Raw genomic sequence first — 20,000 nt, 5'->3', positions numbered from 1 at the left:
CCTTCTTTTTTTTCCTTTTTTTTTTTTTTTTTAAACTATTTATTTAAACTGGAAAGAGTTAATTGGTTATTAGATAAAGAAGTAATGAATCATTTATTCATCTAACTCATTTATTGTCACTCAATAAACACTTCAAACTTTTATTTATGAATATGGAATCACTAAACTCTTTCTTGGGTCCACCAATTTTTTTTTTTCCTTTCCTCTCTATTGGCGTTTTAGAAAAAAAAAAAAAATAATAATCATATTAAAACCAAATTTATTAATTTGCAAATTTGATTAATTTATAATATTATAAATATATTTTCATAAATATTTTCAAATATAACTTCTTTTCTTTTTTTTAAATATCACTACCATATTCAATATCCTTTTTTTGAAAAAAATAAATAAATAAATTAATTTATATATTGGGTAAGGTAAATTTTATTGGATATTTTTTTTATTGGTTTTTTTTATTATTAGTTTAAAATTAAATCTTTAAAGAATTTTATATGATCATTCAATTCAGTACTATCATTATCATTATCTTGATTTGATAATTTATTATTTGTAATTAACTTTACAATTTCTTGATGAAGTTTTGTTAATCTTGTTATAATTTCTTTATCAATTGAAGTGTCCATAACTAAAGTTGATACAAGTTTACCAATTAAACGTGGTGGGGAGAAAATGTAATTATTTTTATATCTAATATACATTAAATTTACAATAATTTGGAATTGATTACCGACATCTATTTCATTTAAAAATTGTTCTTCTAATTCATTTTGATTTTCAATTAATAATTGTCTAAATGAATAAATAAATAAAAAAAAAAAAAAAAAAAAAAAAAAAAAAGAAAATTAATATTAATTTTTAAAAATGTTTCTATATATATATAGAAAATAACTTACTTTTCTAATTTTTTATCTAAAGATTTTAATTTAATTTGAGATTGAGAACAAACATTTTCTAATGAATCAATGAAATCATTTAAAGTTGATTTATTTAAAGATTGAATTAATTTTTCAAAACTTTTTGATAATTGTGGTGGAAATTGTGAAAGGATTAAAGAACGTTCAGAGGGAGTTTCAAATGTAGTTTTATCTAACATATGATAGTTTGCATTAATTTCAATCAATAGATTTGTTATATTTATTCCAACTGTTTTTAATAAATGTTTTTCTAATGCTATAATTGTTTTTCCATTATCATCATCAGCGTCGTTTAAAGATTGTAAACCCTTTCTAAATAATAAAAAACTATTATATAAAGAAAAGAATTGACTATTTAATTGTTGAAGTTGTTGTTTTCTTTGTTTTTGTGTTTCATTTTCTAATTTCTCTTTAGCTTCTTTAACCATTGATTCCCAAGATTGATTAACTAATGGTCTAAGATATTGTGATAATGATTCAACTAATTCCTCTTCCATATTTTCATACCATTTACTTAATAATTGATTAATTTCTTTTAAATGATCAACTTTTTTATTATTATTATTATTTTCTTGTTTTTTATTATAAACTTTATAATCATCTTCTGAATCATTAATTAATTTTTGTATGGATGATTGTTGTTGTTTTGATTTTTTATTTTTACCTTTTGATGATTTTTTATTATTATCTTGATTATCATCATCATCTGAATTAATTAAATTATCTTTCTTTTTTGATGGTTGAGTTGTTGTCGTTGTTGTTGTTGTTGTTTCAATTTTTTGATCAATAATTTCAGATTTTGATTGTTGTTGTTTTTTAATATTTGAAGAAGCTATATTTTCTAAAATTAATTGTTGTTTTTCCATTCTTTCTTGAATAGTTTTTTGAAGTAATGTAAAACAACGATCAACAAATGATTTACTAATTATAAAACTATTACCTAAAAGTATTGCATTATTTGTTTTCATATTTGGACAATTTGAAACAATCATTGAAATATCTTTATCTGTTAATGGTGGTAATAATGGCTTTATTGATAAATAATAAATAATAAATATATGTTAATAATAATTTTTTTTAAAAAATATTATATATATATATATATATATATATATATATATATATAAACTTACAATTAAATCTAACCAATTTGAATTTTCAATAATTTCAATAATATTATCATCAATTTTATCAATTAAAGATTTATGAATAAAACAAGAATGTAATAATAAACCATCAGTAAAAGTATTTTTTAAAAATGATTGAGGTTCATTAATTTGTAATTTTGAAACTGAATCAAATGTTATGAATTGATTTTGATGATAGAATGAATCAATCCATTTTAATCTAGATTGTGAGAAAATGGTTGGAATAAATTCAGCATTACTAGCTTTACCTTGAATGAAACCATTGATTCTTTTATTTTCAATTAATTCTTGTAATTGTTGACGTACTAATCTTTCATTTAATTGATAATGATTTTGATGTTGTTTAATTACATTATTAATTAAAATTGGTTGAGTAATTGATGAGAATAGTCCAATAACTTTATGATAATGTCTATTAATATGTGATTGAGTATAAAGTACTTCTTGATTATCAAATATAATATTTTTTAATAATATATTATTATTATTATTATTATTATTTGTTGAATTATTTAATGAACGGTTAAATTTTTTTAAATTTTGTTCAATTAAATTAATTAAAAAATCAACACCAATTGAAAATCTATTTGATAAATCATTTATATGAAGTTTACCAACTTCTTGAAGTTGTTCTTGAATTTCTTGTAGGATTGAATCTAAATAATAACGAGTCATAATTTCACCTTGATAGATTTGAATTGATTTATCACGTTTTTTTAATTTCTCTAAAGCTTCTTCAATATGAATGATATCAATCGATAGTATTGATTGAAGATCACAAACTACAACTCTACCACCACATTTTAAAATTTCATCTTTAATTTCATTCTCTAATTGTTTTGGTGTTATATATTCTTTGCCATCTAATGAATGAATTATATCAATCATTTTCAAATCAATCATTTTAACTATTATTTCAATACAATTCCTTTCTGATAATTTTTGAGTATTATCTTGTCTTTGAATTGAATATAACTTTTTTCTTAAAATTTCTAATTCTTCCATTTTTTTTTTTTTTTAAAAATATATAATAATATATAATAAATAAATAAATAAATAAGTATTTATATAAACTTGAAAAAAAAAAAAATAATGAAAAAAAAAAAAAAATGAAAAAAAAAAAAAAAAAATTTGTGTGGAATAAAAAATAATTGAAGTTTTGGGATTTTAATTAAAAAAAAAAAAAATTTTTAAAAGTTATTATTTTATATATAAATATTTTAAAAGTATTTTTAAATATTTTCCATTGACCAAAAATTAAAATTAAAAAACATTATCAACATAAAAATTTTTTTTTTGAAAGGTAAATCTTTTTTTTAATGACACTTACAACCTGGATTAACATCAATAATATCAATAGAATGTGATCCAGTGAAAGTAGAACAATATTTATTTAAAAATAGGTTTTTTATTTTGGAAATAAAAAAAAAACAGGAAATTTAAAAAAAAAGAAAATAAATAAATATAGAAAAAGATTTTTTATATTAAAAAAAATGTTTAAATTTATTTTTATGGTATTATGTTCCAAGTTTTTAAACATAGAATTTAAGCAGATGGATTTTACCTGTATCAAGTCTTAACAACAATGCTTGAACATCAGCTATAGCAGCAGTATCAGAATTTTCTTCAATTTGTTTTTTTGCAATATTAAAACGATATTTTCCAATTTCTTTTTGAGAGAATTTACCATCTTTGTCTGTATCAATTGTTGAACATAAAATACCAGTAGCTTTAGATGCCTCATATTTATTACCATTCATCTCTTTTTTTTTTTTTTATATTTTAAATAATTAAAAATTGTTAGTATAATAATATTATTTTTATGATTATTATTATTATTATTAGTGTGATATTAATTTTTTTTTCTTTTTCAATATTTTACTTTTTAAAAATGAATTATATATTTCTTCTGCAGTTAATACTCCATCTTTATTTTGATCAATATTATCAGTAAATAGTTGAATATCTTGATAAAGTTTATAGTTGATTATAAAATAAAATTATGCAAATCATTGATTTAATAAAATTATAATTTCAAATTATCCTATTTATACTTTTTATTTATTATGATAAATAAAAATAATAATACTTTTTTTAAAAAAAAAAAAATTATTTTTTAATTTTTATTAAAAACAAATTATATTTGGAAAATTTTAATTTTTGGGGTTATTAGTTTTACAACCACCCCACACTACCATTAAATTTTTTATTCAAATCTATACTTGATTTCCTTTTCAAAATTTAGGTTAAATAAAATTTAAAAAAAATACACCTTTTTGCAATTTGGTTTAATTATTTTAAAAATATATTTGTTTATGGTGTTATGTTTTATTGGTAAGGTTTAAAGTGATGAAAAAATTATCATTCAAACATGTAATACTATTTTGAGTGTGGTAGAAATTTTTTGTTTTTTTAATATTTTATAAAATTTTTTTTTTTTTTTTTTTATTTTAATCTTATATATAAGTTTTGCATCTTTATTCTCGGAATCGGAATCAATGATTTTTTGGAAATCTTTGATAGCTTCATCATATTCTTCCATTAAAGATAAAGCTTTAGCTTTTCTAAAGAGTGCCTTAATATTATTTGGTGATAATTCTAATGCTTTTTTTGCAGCTACCAAAGCATAGGAATATTGTTTCAAATTAATACAATCAAATCCAAATTTCAATATCGGTTCAATACCTGAAGGTATTGAAATTTTTAAATCGTATTATTTCCTCTGAAAAATTAAAAAATAAGATAAAATGAAATGAATCTATCTTTACTTGTTTATTAAAAAAAATTTTATTTATTTTTTTTTTTTTTATTTGTTTTTTTATTGTGTTTTTTTTAGAAAATTTTCTAATCATCATCAGAAAAAAGTTTTGAATAAGCTTTGGCACTTTTAAGATCTTTTGCTTTTTGTAATTTTTTAATTCTTTCTAATTCAAGTTTTGCATCTTTATTCTCGGAATCGGTTTCAATGATTTTTTGGAAATCTTTGATAGCTTCATCATATTCCTCCATTAAAGATAAAGCTTTAGCTTTTCTAAAGAGTGCTTTAATATCATTTGGTGATAATTCTAATGCTTTTTTTGCAGCTACCAAAGCATTGGAACCTTTTTTTTCCTTTAAATAACATTGTGACATATTATTATAACAAATGGTTTGAACATTCTTTAAACCATCGATATTACTACAACAATCTAAATATCTTAATGCTTTATTGTATTTGGCTATGGCTTCTAATGATTTACCTTGTTTAAAATAATCATTACCAATGTTTTTAATGGCTTCACCAACTTTTAAGTTTGCTTCATTACCTTCAACATTATCATCTTGTGGATAATCTTCCCATTTGTCATCACCAGTTTTCTCTGGTACACCGTCATCTTCACCTTCTTTTAATTCACCACAATCCATAATAATACAATCTTTAATTGGTTTATCATTTGCTCCTGTTGGTTGACTTTCAATTTCTCTAACAACACTCATTCCTTTAATAACTTTACCAAATACAACATGTTTACTAAAAACAAAATAAATAATAAAAATAAATAATAAAAAAATTGTTAAAATAATAATAATAATAATAATAATTGTTTTAAAATAATTTTTTTTTTTTTTTTTTTTTTTTTTTTTTTTTTTTTTTTAAACTTACTTATCTAAATGTGGTGTACTAATTGTAGTAATAAAGAATTGACTACCATTTGTACCTGGACCTGAATTTGCCATACTTAAAAGACCAGCTTTAGTATGTTTTGCAATGAAATTTTCATCATCAAATTTTTCACCATAAATTGATTCACCACCAGTACCATTACCAGCTGTAAAATCACCACCTTGAATCATAAATTGTTTAATAACACGATGAAAACCTGAACCTTTATAAGATAATGGTTTACCATTCTTTCCAATACCTTTTTCACCAGTACATAATGCTCTGAAATTTTCTGCTGTCTTTGGTGTTTTATCAAAGAATAATTCCATAACAATTCTACCAACTTTATTACCACCAATTTCAATATCAAAATAAACTCTTTTATTTTCACTTGTCATTTTTTTTTTTTTTTTTTTCTCAAAAATATTTATTAAAAAAATAAATACACACACGATTTAAAAATTTTAAATTAAAAATAATGAAATGAAAATTATAAAAAAAAAAAAAAAAAAATAATAAATTGAAAATCAAAAAAATCAAAAAAAAAAAAAATTAAAATTAAAAAAAAAAAAAAAAAAAAAAAAAAAAAAAAAAATTGTAAACTATAACCTATAATGATTTTGAAAATTAATGGACATGGAATAGAAAGATATATAATCGTTTATAGTATCTTTTTTTTTTTTTTTTTTTTTTTTTTTCTAATAATAATAATAGATTTATAAAAAAAAAATTTACAAAAAATGGACATGGAATAGAAAGATATATAATCGTTTATAGTATCTTTTTTTTTTTTTAATTTTTTTTTTTTTATAATTTAAATTAAACAATAAAAAGGTAAAAAAAAAAAAAAATTAGAAAAATATAAAAAAATATAAATTTTTTTTAAATAATTTAAAAAAAAAATTAAAAAAACCTTTTTTTTAAGATTATACCAACTTCCTTTTTATAGAAAATACGAATTTCAAATTTATTTTTAATTTTTTTTTTTTTTTCTTTCGACTTTTTTTTCATTTTTTTTTTTTTTTTTTTTTTTTTTTTTTTTTTACATTTTTTTTAATTTTTTTTTAATTTTTTATTTTTTTTTTCAATTTTCATCCACGCGGGTAAATATATATTTATATTTGTTTTTTTTATCGTTTATTATTTTTTTTTATTTTTAGTTTTTATCGTTTAGTTTTTTTTTATTTTTATATTTTATTTTTACTTTTATTTCACTTAATTTACACTTCATTCCCATCTTTTTTTTTTTTTTTTTTTTTTTTTTTTTATTATTTTTATTTTTATTTTAAAATAAAAATTGTTGAAATATAAAATTATCGCAAACTTAAAATGGCAATTTTTTTATAAAAAAAAAAAAAAACTATTTTAAATTCTCAAAATTAAAACCATATTAAGAGTATTGTGTGGTGAATGTATGTGTGTGTGTGTGTGTGTTAAAAAAAAACTATTTTAAATTTTTTAATTATTTTTATTAAACATTATAAATTTTTTATTTATTTATTTATTTTTTTTTTATTATTTTTTTTTATTTTTTTTTTTTTATTTCAAAAAAAAATTATTTATACAATACTTTTTTTTTTTTTATTTTATATTGTTTTTTTTTTTTTATATTTTATTATATTTAAAAATTATTTTTAAATTATATCTATAAAATTGTAAATCTTTTTTTATTTTATTTTTTTTATTGTTGTTGGAACTTCTTTCTCAAATTATTTTTTTTTTTTTTTTTTTGTAAAACAGTAATAATCACAAAATAAACGAATTTATTAAAAAAAATAAAAAAAAATAATAATTAAATAAATTTAAATAAAATAAAACCGTTTTTTTTTTTTTTTTTTTTTTTAATAAAATTATTTTAATTGTTTTTTAATTTTTTTTTTCTTATTTTTTTATTAAAAATATAAATTAACTTTTTTTTTTTTTTACCTTTTTATTATTTAATTTTCATTTTTTTTTAATTTATTAAAAATAAATATAGATAAATTTTTTTAAAGAATTAGTCATTTTATGCCAATTGGAAATAACAAAGATAACGATGGAACTACCCTGAATATCTCAGGGTTAACCATCTCTGATAAGAGTTCGTCAACTTCATCAAACAACAACACAACAACAACAACAACACAAACTAGTGAACCATATGTCCCACCATCTCGTAGAAACAAGATGAATAATAGTTCAGGTTCATCAAGAGACGATTATCCATCACCATCTGACCGTGATAATCGTGATTCACCATTCAATCGTGACCGTCGTGACGATGGTTACAGAGGTGGTAACAATTTTAGGGAAAATAACTCTAATAACAACAACAACAGTAGAGATAACTACAAAAGTCCATCATTCTCAAGAAACAATAATAGTAATGGTGGTGGTAGTAGTAGTGGTAGCGGTGGTTGGGATAATGGTCCAAGAGAACAAGGCCCACCAAGAGGTAATAGTTACTCTTATTCACCAAATAATTCATTCTCTCGTGGTGGTAATCAAGGTGGTTATGGTAATAGAGGCGGAAGTGGCAGTAGTTTTGGTAAACCAGCCAATAAAAATGATCGTTACTACGATAGATGGTCAAACTTTAGAGATTCAAGAAATCATCCAGAAATGAAAAGAGAATTCATTGATCTCGAAGAACACAAAGCCGAAGAAATCTTCAAAAAGAATGATGACAACATTGGTATCGATTTCAATGCTTACGACGATGATGATATCTCCATTGAAACCAGTGAACATATTTGTGCTCCATTGAATTCATTTGCCGATGTTGATTTGGGTGATGTTTTATTGGGTAATATTAAACATGCCAAATACACCAAACCAACTCCAGTTCAAAAATCTGCACTTCCAATCATTTTGAAAAATCGTGATTTAATGGCTTGTGCTCAAACTGGTTCAGGTAAAACCGCTGCTTTCTTATTCCCAATCATTTCCGGTATTTTATTAGATGGAGCACCAGAAGCTCCACCAGCCTATAAACCAGGTGTTCCAAGAGCTGCTTGTCCACGTGCATTAGTACTCGCACCAACTCGTGAATTGGCTCAACAAATCTTTGATGAGGCAAACAAATTCTCTTATGGTTCACCAGTATCATCGGTCGTAATCTATGGTGGTGCAGAAGTTTTCCATCAAATCAATGAATTAGATAGAGGTTGTGATATCTTGGTAGCAACAACTGGTCGTCTCGTTGATCTCTTAATGCGTGGTCGTGTTTCACTTTCAAAAATTAAATACTTGGTTTTGGATGAAGCTGATCGTATGTTAGATATGGGTTTTGAACCACAAATTCGTCAAATCATCTCTGAATTTGATATGCCAGGTTGTAGAGATCGTCAAACTCTTATGTTTTCTGCTACATTCCCAAAACAAATTCAAAATCTTGCAGCTGATTTCCTTTACAATTACATCTTCTTAAAAGTTGGTGTTGTTGGTACCACTCAAAATATCACACAAAGAATTGAATACGTAGTTGAAGAGGATAAAAACAGTTACTTGTTAGATTATCTTAGTGGTTTGAAATCTGATGGTCTTTGTCTCATTTTCGTTGAAACTAAACGTTCTTGTGATACTCTTACCTACTTTTTAAATCAAAGAAATTTCCCAACTACCTGTATTCATGGTGATTTAACTCAACCAGAAAGAGAAAATGCACTTCAATCTTTCCGTTCTTTTGCAACTCCATTCTTAGTAGCAACTGATATTGCATCAAGAGGTCTCCACATCGGTAATGTTAATTTGGTTATCAATTTCGACTTGCCTACCGACATACATATCTACGTTCATCGTATTGGTAGAACCGGAAGAGCAGGAAAAAAAGTAAGTGCTTTTTAGATTAAAATCTCATCATTTTAGGGCCTATTTAGCCCTCTTTTAAAAACCTTTACTAACCTTTTTATTTTCCTTTCTTAATTTGTATATTTCCTTACTTATTTTATGTTTACAACTATAGGGTTTAGCAATTTCCTTCTTCAATGAAAAGAATAAACCAGTTGGTGCTGAACTTTTGAAATTAATGAAAGCTTCAAATCAAGATATTCCAGATTGGTTTGAAAAGATGGTACACAATCTCCGTATGTCTAAAGGTCCATCAAACTCAAAATCAAATAGTCCATTCAACAAATCTTACAATAGTCATCACAATAGAGATGATAACCGTGGTGGTTATGGTGGTGGTGGTGGTGGTAATGGAGGTTACAGTAACAACCGTAATGATAGAAGAGAAGATAAATCAGATTACTCAATGCATCACCCATACTTTAGCAACAATGGTGGTTCATATAATTAAACATTCACCTCATGTCATTCGTTTAATAAAAAATAATAAATCCATTTTAATTCAATATTGAATTAAAATCATTTTCTCATATGTATCTTTTGTATTTGATTTTTATTAGAGGGCTAACTAGGCCCTAAAATGATGGAATTTTATCTAAAAAGCACTTAATTTTTTTCCTGCTCTTCCACTTTTTTTTTTTTTTTTTTTTTTTTTTTTTTATGACAAAAATTAGGAAGCTCAAAGATCAACATTCACATTTAATCTACTTACAATTACGTTTTCAATCAGTATCAATCATTTTCTTACCAAATTTTAATGAAAAATCAAATAATACCTTCCATAGATATCAAAAAATTGGAGAAAGGATTAGTGAAAAAGTATAAGAATTTTTAAAATACAAAGAAAGCAGAAGTCCAAAAATTTCGGTTGAAAAATCAAGATCAATGTAAAAAATTTCAAGTCCTTTTTTTTTCATAATTAATTATGAATAATAAATTTCAATTAAAAAGGATATTGAAAAAAAAAAATTGATTTGGTTGAATTGGTTTATTTTTTTTTAATTTCAAATTTTGGATGTGGGTTGTTTTTTTTTTTTTAAATTAATTCAAAAAAAGATTAAATAATTTATTTGATTTAAATATTATAAAAAATAATAAAAAATAAAAAAAGATAAAACACTAAGAAAAATAAATAAAAAAAAATTGTTATAAGGATAAATTAAAAGATGAAGAGAATGTTGGAGTTTTCATTGGTGTGGCGGTAATATTGATGTATTTAATACAAAAAAAAAGATATAAAAAAAGAGATTGAAAAAAAGTGTGAAATTATAATTATGAAAAAAAATGTGACAAAATTTTGAAAAAAAAAAAAAAAAAAAAAAAAAGAAAAAAAAGATGACAAAATCTGGTATTTTTTTTTTTTTGTAAATCTCACCCTTTTTATTTTTTATCTTTATAAAAAAAAAAAAAATATTAGGAAAGGAAGACTAAGAAAAAAATTAAGTGCTTTTTAGATTAAAATCCATCATTTTAGGGACCTTGTTGGCCCTCAAATAAAAATCCACCATAACCACCACGGTTATCATCTCCATTGTGATGACTATTGTTGAATAGACTTTTTGATTTTGAATTTGATGGACCATTAGACATACGAAGGTTATGTACCATCTTTTCAAACCAATCTGGAATATCTTGATTTGATGCTTTCATTAATTTCAAAAGTTAAACACCTACTGGTTTATTCTTTTCATTGAAGAAGGAAATTGCTAAACCCTATAAATTAAATATAAAATAAGAATGGATAGTATAAAAGTTAGTTTTGTTTTTTTAATACAATACTAAATGAGCCTTAAATTGGCGAGATGTTGAATTTTGACCTTACTTTTTTTCCTGCCCTTCCGGGTCTTCCAATAATAAAAATATTATTTTTTGTTTAATTATTAATTTTATTTTTTAAATTTCTACTTTAATTATTTTTGAAAAAAGTAAAAATAATTATCTAATGAAGCTTTTACTGAAAAAATATAATAACTAATAACTAAAATAAAATTAACTAAATAAATTCAAATTTTGAAAAGTGCAAACTTGAATGATTGTGTATCTTTTATTTTAAACTTTCCAATTATCTTTATCTTTATCTTTTTTTTTTTTTTTTTTTTTTTTTTTTTTGGTTGTTTTCTTGTTTTTTTTTAAAAAAGAATAATATAAAAAGTTTTTAAAAAAGGATGATGTGTAGTATTAGTTTTATTTAAATAAATTATTGCTTTATTATGGATTTTTTATTTAATTTGAAAGACTTTTAACAAAAAAACTCTTTTTTTAAATCTTCAATCCCTTTTAATTAAAAATCGGTTTATATATATATTTATATATTTAATATATAATGCAATACTAAACACAAGTAGCATGCATAAAGTGAATTAAAAAATATCAATTTAATTCTAATAGTTTTCTTTAGTTATTTACATTAAATTCATTATCATTATTATTTTGTGTTATTTCAATTTGATTAACATTTTCAATTTCATTAACATTTTCAATTTCATTTTCAAATTCAATTTCATTTCCATTTTCATTTTCATTTTCAAGTTCATTTTGATTTTCATTTTCATTTTCATTTTGATTTTCATTTTGATATTCATTTTCATTTTCTTTTTCTTGATCATTTTCTTGATTATTATTTTTAGTTTTTGATTTTTTTAATTTTATAAGAATTGAAGAATTATTTATACGATTTGATAAAGATTTTTTAAAATGATAAGAAGAAGCAACAACAATTACAATCAAGACAATACCACAAACGATACCAATGATAACACCAGTTGAAATTGGAGATTGACAATCAATGAGTACCACAGAGAAAGATCTATCGGTAGAGATTGATCTAGCACAATCATGACCATTCATTTCTAAACCAGTATCAGGATCAAAAGTTTTAAATCTAACCTTTCTAAAAGTGATACTATATCTATCCAAATCATGATAATTGACAACATCTAATTGAATTAACTTTGTAGTTGAAATTTTATTTGAAACGATAATTTCAATATCACCTTTTAGAATTGCAGTTTCATTGATTCGAATTTGAGTGAAATCAGTCAACGAATTTATAACAACCACTACCAAGCCATTGGCAGATAATGTATAATCACCAGTTATATTTAAAAGACCAGTTACATTTCTTGAACCCAATTCACCATAATCATGAATTACCGAAGTATTAATTCTACCAGTACCATAGATTTTACCAGCTTTTAAATGAATATTTTCATTACTATCAATAATTGAATCATTTTTAATTATTAATTCTGAATTATTACTATTTTGATGATAATTTGAAAAGAAACAATTTGATTTAACAATAATTGTACCATTATTAATAATTGGTATATTAATTAAAATTATTTTATTTGATTTAATAATAATTGAACCATTATTATTAATTAAATTATTATTTATTGATTTTATTGATTTTAATTCTGTTGTTGATGTTGATGTTGTTGTTGATGTTGATGTTGTAGTTGTAGTTGTTGGTATTATTGATGGTGTTGAAGTTGAAGAAGTTGGTAAATTTGTTGTTAAAATATTTGAAGATAAATAAAATTTAAATCTATTTTCAAATTTATTATTTGAATTTAAAAAAATTGGACCATTTTGAAATAGGCTACCATTTATATCGATTAAGATTTCACTATTTGTTAAATTTAAAAAACTATTTTCAGAGATTAAAAAATTTGCACCATTTGAAATTTTAATTTTTGAACCACCATTTAAATTCATTGTTGAGAATGGTTTTAAATTTAAATTACTTTGAAATTCGGTTATTTCAATTGAAACATTTTTTGTAACTATAGTTTTATATAAATTGATTTTACCACCATCTTGAGTTATCATTATTGTATCTTTAATTGAATTTAAATTATTACTAAAATTAATTTCACCACCATCATTTGAATAAATTATTGATTGATTAATAATATTAAATTCTCCATCATTAATTGTAGTTTTTGAATTATTACCATTTGAAATTAAAAATGAATTTAAAAATAATAAATTTCTATTTAAAATTAAAATTTCACCACCATCTGTTGAATAAAAATTTGTTTTATTAAATTTAATAGTTGTTGAATTTGAAGAATTTGAAGTTGAAGTTGTAGAAAAAGTTTTAAAAATACTATTATTACTTTGAATTATAATATCACTATTTATTGAAATAAAAATTGAATTATCATTAAAATTAAATTGATTACCATTTGAAATTAATAAAGTTGAATTATTTATTGAAAATTGTGAATTATTATATAAATTTATATGTGAAAAAGAGATATGTCTAATTGATGATGAAAAATAATTGATTTTAGATTGATCGAATAAATTAATACTTGATGTATTATAAAAGTAAGCATTTGAATTTTCAATGTTAATTTGAGAAGTTTGATAAAAGTTTGAAGGTGATTCAATTATTGCGATCATTTCAGTGGAATTTATGAAATTAACTTGTGCATTACCAAAACTATTGACAATTGTATCTTGTATTGATGAAATTGGATAATGACCATTGAATTTACCATAATTTGAAATTAATCTTGCTTTTGTATATTTTGATAACAATAATGAGTTCATACCAATGGTTATATTATCTTTGGTTGTAAATAGTTGAATTGATGCCATCCTTGAATTTGATTCAAGTAGTAATGAATTTATATGAATTTCATTCTCTAAACCAACAACCAATATATTATTAATATCAATTATTGCATCATCTTCATTACTTGGTACAATATTATTCTCCCATCCTAATGGATCTAAAAAATCCATATCAAGTGTTTCATTATTCCATTTTATAATTGCACTATTTACAAATTTTATTTTATTATTATTGTTATCAATTATTATTATTGTTATTATTATTATTATTATTAAAATTAATTTTAAAAATAATGATCTTAAAAATTGAATTTCAGACATTTATCTATAAAAATTTTGAACTTTCTGATTTTTTTATTTTATTTTTTTTTTTTTTATTTTTTTTGTTTTTTTTTTTTGTTTTTTTATTTTTTTTGTTTTTTTATTTTTTTTTTGTTTTTTGATTAATTAAACACATTTAATCTGGATTTTTTTTTTTTATTTTTTTTTAGTGTATGAAATTTATAAAAAAAAAAAAAAAAGTAAGGGAAAAAAAAAAAAAAAAAAAGGAAAAGTTCAATCGAAACTGGTATTTCAAACTAACTAAAAAAAAAAATTAAAAAAAATTAAAAAAAATTAAAAAAAATTAAAACTTTTTTTTTAAAATAAAATATTGAACCCAAAAAAAAAATAAAAAAAAAAAATAATTAAAAAAAAAAAAATAAAAAAATCTTTTTTTTTTTAAAAAAACAAAAAAAAAAATAAAAAATAAATATTATTTGAAAACTAAAAACATATGAATCCAATTTTTTTTTTTTTTTTATTTATTTATTTATTTATTTATTTATTTATTTATTTATTTATTTATTTTATTTTTTTTTCGACTTATTTTAATAAAATAAAAACCCAAAAATGATTTTTTTTTTTTTAGAATTTAATTATTTATTATTCATTTTTTTGTAATTGTTTTTTTAATGGTTTTGACAATATATATATATTTTTTTTTTTATTTATTTTTTATTTATTTTTTTATTTCTTTATTTTCTTAAATTTTATTTTTAAAAAAAAAAAAAAAATTTATAAATTATTATTATTATTATTAATTTATTTACATTATATTACAACCAACATTATTATTATTATTATTAGCAAATTGATAATCATAATCATCATCATCATCAGAATCTAAATTATATAAATAATCATCATCACTTGAATCAGAATTATAATTATAAAGACAAATTTGATTATATCTTTCTTGTTTTAATTCTTCTCTTTTATGTTTTTTTTCAATCATTGAATTGGTTTGATCAGTGACAGACTTTGGAATTATTAAAGAGTAACCAGATTTTTTAATCTTTTCAAATTGACCTTCATCATAATAGGTTTTACTATTCTTTTGAGCTACATAAATCAAAGAGATAATATTTCTTCTTGCTGCATCTGATAATTGTCTACCGGTTACTGGTAATTTAATAACATCCAAATAGAAATCTGCAATTTCAAAAGCCCTAATTTTAATAGCATCATATAATAGCTCTTTAAGTTGTTGTAGCTTTATTAAATGAATAAAATTGTTTTTTTCATTACCAAGTTTTGTACAAACAGAGAAAACATGTGGAAATTCATTGTAAATCATTTCCAATGCTTTTAAATTGGCTTGCATCGTACAACCCTTCAACAGACCAAGTAAACATTGTACTCTTAAATTCTTTTCAGATTCAACCGTTGGAAAATAACTTGAAATATACAATCTAATCGATTCTAAATTACCTCTTTCTCCTAAATATTTTGGTAATAATAAATCAAAACTCTCTCTATTCATTTCAATTTCTTTTGGACAATTTGAAAATTTTAAATTTAATTTAAACATTTTTTCATTAAAATTATTTTCATTATATACAATTGTTACATATTTTTTACTACCAAGTGCTAATAAAATATCTTTTGATTTTAAATTTTCTAATGGTAATTCTGTTTCAACAATATTCTCTAATGTTGTTGTATTAGTTGTAGAATCTGTAATACTTGGTCCAGTTATAACTAATCCTTTTGGTAAATTTATTGTTGTTATATTATTATTTTTTGAAGCAATTGTTGTTATTGATATATAAGTTGTTATTGATGTTGATGTTGGTGTTGGTGTTGGTGTTGGTGTTGTTGAATTAGATGTTGATGTTGTTGTTGTTGTTGATGTTGTTATTGTTTTTAATTTTTTTAATTGTTCTTTATAAATTTTAATAATTGTTAAAATAAAATTTGAAAATGAAGTTGGTATTGAAAGATCATGAAGTCTATATTGAAAAAAGAAATTAATATCTTCAGAATTTATTAAGATAAAAGTTGCAATTTTTGGTCTTTCCAATATTGATTCTGTTAAATATTTATGAGAGAATTTAAAACCAAAATTATAGAAATAAATAAACTTTTCCAAATTATTCCCAACACCTTTTGATTCGATTAAATTGTTTCTACATTTCTCTGGTGTTACAATATTTGCACCAATTAATAAATCGAAATATTGTTGATAGTTCTCTTTCTCCTCTAAAATATAATTTAAATCAATACCAGTTTGATATTCTCTTGAAAATGATAACCTATTAACATCATGAATGAATTGATTCTCTAAAAAGAATTTTAAAATTTTAAAATCTGGAAATTTCAAATTTTCATTCTTTTCTAATCTTTCATTCTTTTCCCTTCTAATTAATAAATATCTATAATTTATCTTTTCTAAAAATCCTTTTAACAACATTTCATCACCATAATAAATTAATTCTTGAATTATTTTACAATGACTCTTAAATGAAACATCTAATGTTAAAAATTGTTTACCTAAAAATTCTAAAAAATTAATTTTTAATTCTTTTTCTTTACTAATAAATTCTTTAATTTCAATTTTAATTTCATTTTTATTTTCATTTTCAATTTCTTTTTCATTTTCTATTTCCATTTCTTTTTCATTTTCATTTTCTTTATTTTCATTTTCATTTTCTTCTTGATCATAAATTTTTAATTTTATATCACTTTGTGAATTTCTTGTTATTGATCTTAATTTATCTAATTTATCATCTCTTTTTTCAATTATTTTTTGATTTTCAACATTAAATTTTTCATTGTCAGATGCAGTTGATAATGGTGGTTTTATAAATTTGAATGTTGAAAAATCACATTTTAAAATTAGAGAAATACTACTACTAGTATTTTCTAAAGTCTCTATTTTATCTAATTTCTTTTGAATCTTTTGTAATGCTTTTAAATTCATAAATGATATGAATGGTAAATATGATCCTTTATATTCTTTTAAAATTTTATCATCCAATTTATCTAAAGATTTTAATTGATTATATTTACATGAATATATGAATAACATAACCAAATCTTTTGAATCACTTAATTCTAAATAAAATTCAATTAATTTTTTAACAATTTCATTATCTTTTGAAATACTATATAATGTTTCATTTAAAAATTCTTGATTATTATTATCGTCATCATCATCATTAATAATAATTATTGAATCTAATTTTGAAATTTCTTGAATTTGATGTTTTTTCTTTTTATTATTATTATTATTATTATTATTATTATTATTATTTGATTTACAAATTGCTTTAATAAAACAAAGATTATATAATTGTTTTATTGTAATATCATTATATAATGGATCTGGATTCATATCTTTACTACGTTGATTGAATGTAATAGATTTATTATTATCATTATCATTATTATTATCATTATTATTATCATTATTATTTAAATTTATGCAACCTTTATCTAATAATAATTTGAAATCAGTCTTTGTTAAATTATACAAGTCACTTGGATTAAAAGCATTCTTGTAATCATTAAATTGGAATCCAACACATTCATTCAATAAATATGGTATTATAATATGACCGAAACCACTTTCAACTCCCTTATTTATTGAAAATGACTCTTTATTAACCTCTATAAAATCTGATCTAAATCTATGAATAATTGGAAAACTCTTATAAAAATGATTTTTAATTATTTTAGACATTTCAAAATCTAAATGTACATTATTATCATTATTATCATTATTATCATTATTATCATTATTATCATTATTATCATTATTATCATTACTCTTATTAGGGGTGGTAGTTGTTGAAGTAGAAGTAGTTGTAGTAGTTGTTGTCGTTGTTGTAGTTGTTGCTTTAGTTGTATTATTGTTATTAGTAGTGGAAGAAGTAGTGCTATTATTATTATTATTATTATTATTATTATTATTATTATTATTATTATTATTATTATTATTATTATTATTATTATTATTATTATTATTATTATTATTATTATTATTATTATTATTATTTTGAAGTTTTAAAAGTGATAAATCTTGAGTTAATGAAAATGATGGGAATATTACATCTTTATCTTTAACCATTAAATCAAATATTTTTGGAATTTTAATTAATTGATCTAAATGTAAACAAGATGCATAAATGAAACTATGTTTATAACGACGATAGAAAGCTTCAAAGAATTGGTGATCGTCAATGTTGAAACTTGATAAAAGTTCATAATCACAATGAAGTTCAGTTGAAAATGAACCAAATCTGAATTGCCAAAAGATGTATTTATCTCTTTTAACTAAATCAATCAATGTTTCTAAATAACCATTTGTTAATAACCAACGTGCACAAAATAAGTTATCATATCTTTCAATTTTCATTAAATCTTTTGGTAACACATCTAATATCCTTCTTTTTAATACTATATTTCTAAATATTTTCCAAAATAATATCTCTGAATATTCTGTACCTTCTTTAAATGGTGGTATAATGTATGGTTTATCTGATAATAGTTTTGGTTCAATTGTTTTAAGTCTAATAATTGGTTTTTCTTTTTCTTTTTGTTTTTCTTTATTATTTTTATTATCATTATTTTTATTTTTATTTTTTCTACCTTTTTCTGTGGTTATAGGAGTTGAAGTTGAAGTTGTTGTTGAAGTTGTAGTTTTAGAATCATGTTTTAATTTCTTTGATTTATGAGAATCCTCTTCATCTGTAACATCTTCTCCTTCTATTTTCTCATTTTTTTTATTTTTATTTGTTTTTGACTTTGGTGTGGTAGTAGTAGTGGTAGTTGATGAAGTTGGTGTGGTTGTCTTTGGATTATCATGACTATCTGTATCCATTTTATCATTTTCTAATTCTTTTTCATTTTTTACTTCTTCTTCTTCTTCTTCTTGTTCTTCTTGTTCTTTAAGTTTTTTTAAAACCTCAGCAGCTTGTTTTCTAGTTCTTGCTACTATAGGTGTATTTGAAGATTTATCTGGTGAAGGTTCAATTGATTTTCTTTTTTTTAAATTATCTCTTTTTTCTTTTTCTTCTTTTTCTCTAAACATTTTTTATTTTTTTTTTTTTTTTTTATTTTTTTTTTAGTTTGTGAGTTATTTTTTTTTTTTAAAAAAAAAAAATTATAAAATAAAATTAAATTAAATAATTACTTTTTAAGTTTTTCTTTTAACTCATCTTCTTTTCTTTTAATATCATTTTCTAATAATTCAACATAGTGTACTTTTAATCTACAATTTGAGAAATCTATTGAACGATCAGATAATTCCTTTTTCAAGCTTTGTATTGTTAAACTATTTGGGTCCATTATTTATTTTTCTGTTCCACCAGTTGACTATTTTTAAATTTTTTTTTTTTTTTTTTTTTTTTTTACTATGATTTTAACAAATGAAAAATATTAAAAAGAATAATTAAAAATAAAAAAAAAAAAATAAAAAAAAAATAAAAAAAATAATGATATAAAAAAAAATTGTGTCAAATTGGATAACTCAAAAAAAAAAAGTTGTTGAAATTAAAAAAAAAATAAAAATAAAAATACTTTTTTTAAAAAAAATAAATAAAATTATATTTT

At 21.1% G+C, this 20,000-nt stretch overlaps 7 protein-coding genes and 2 pseudogenes across 7 annotated transcripts; 2 read left to right on the top strand and 7 right to left on the bottom strand.

Annotated features, from left to right (window-relative positions):
* Positions 1–461: 461 nt before the first annotated feature.
* On the bottom strand, positions 462–3,070 carry DDB_G0283667 (hypothetical protein; the record flags this gene model as incomplete). Its single annotated transcript, XM_633861.1, has 3 exons — positions 462–792; positions 897–1,945; positions 2,051–3,070. The coding sequence occupies 3 exons, from the start codon at positions 3,068–3,070 to the stop codon at positions 462–464; spliced, it is 2,400 nt and encodes a 799-aa protein (XP_638953.1).
* A 527-nt stretch (positions 3,071–3,597) lies between these two features.
* Positions 3,598–4,056, bottom strand: DDB_G0283665 (annotated as a pseudogene; the record flags this gene model as incomplete).
* Positions 4,057–4,535: 479 nt separating this feature from the next.
* DDB_G0295481 lies at positions 4,536–4,778 on the bottom strand (annotated as a pseudogene; the record flags this gene model as incomplete).
* Positions 4,779–4,909: 131 nt separating this feature from the next.
* ppiD (tetratricopeptide-like helical domain-containing protein) lies at positions 4,910–6,106 on the bottom strand (the record flags this gene model as incomplete). The annotated part of the gene is made up of 2 exons (XM_633859.1): positions 4,910–5,576; positions 5,709–6,106. 2 exons carry the CDS (start codon positions 6,104–6,106, stop codon positions 4,910–4,912), a joined length of 1,065 nt encoding a protein of 354 aa, XP_638951.1.
* Positions 6,107–7,715: 1,609 nt separating this feature from the next.
* Positions 7,716–9,987, top strand: ddx3 (DEAD/DEAH box helicase; the record flags this gene model as incomplete). The annotated part of the gene is made up of 2 exons (XM_633858.1): positions 7,716–9,518; positions 9,652–9,987. 2 exons carry the CDS (start codon positions 7,716–7,718, stop codon positions 9,985–9,987), a joined length of 2,139 nt encoding a protein of 712 aa, XP_638950.1.
* A 209-nt stretch (positions 9,988–10,196) lies between these two features.
* On the top strand, positions 10,197–10,361 carry DDB_G0283659 (hypothetical protein; the record flags this gene model as incomplete). Its single annotated transcript, XM_633857.1, has 1 exon — positions 10,197–10,361. One exon carries the CDS (start codon positions 10,197–10,199, stop codon positions 10,359–10,361), a length of 165 nt encoding a protein of 54 aa, XP_638949.1.
* Positions 10,362–11,006: 645 nt separating this feature from the next.
* DDB_G0283657 (hypothetical protein) lies at positions 11,007–11,186 on the bottom strand (the record flags this gene model as incomplete). Its single annotated transcript, XM_633856.1, has 1 exon — positions 11,007–11,186. One exon carries the CDS (start codon positions 11,184–11,186, stop codon positions 11,007–11,009), a length of 180 nt encoding a protein of 59 aa, XP_638948.1.
* Positions 11,187–11,930: 744 nt separating this feature from the next.
* Positions 11,931–14,444, bottom strand: DDB_G0283743 (hypothetical protein; the record flags this gene model as incomplete). Its single annotated transcript, XM_633855.1, has 1 exon — positions 11,931–14,444. One exon carries the CDS (start codon positions 14,442–14,444, stop codon positions 11,931–11,933), a length of 2,514 nt encoding a protein of 837 aa, XP_638947.1.
* Positions 14,445–14,701: 257 nt separating this feature from the next.
* DDB_G0283749 (hypothetical protein) lies at positions 14,702–19,736 on the bottom strand (the record flags this gene model as incomplete). Its single annotated transcript, XM_633854.1, has 4 exons — positions 14,702–14,705; positions 14,756–14,833; positions 15,215–19,471; positions 19,582–19,736. The coding sequence occupies 4 exons, from the start codon at positions 19,734–19,736 to the stop codon at positions 14,702–14,704; spliced, it is 4,494 nt and encodes a 1,497-aa protein (XP_638946.1).
* Positions 19,737–20,000: the final 264 nt, after the last annotated feature.

Source organism: Dictyostelium discoideum (genome assembly GCF_000004695.1).
Source record: "Dictyostelium discoideum AX4 chromosome 4 chromosome, whole genome shotgun sequence".
Classification (NCBI taxonomy): Eukaryota; Evosea; class Eumycetozoa; order Dictyosteliales; family Dictyosteliaceae; genus Dictyostelium; species Dictyostelium discoideum.
The sequence above is the reverse complement of the archived record's forward strand: the minus strand, read 5'-3'. Positions and strand labels throughout refer to the sequence as shown.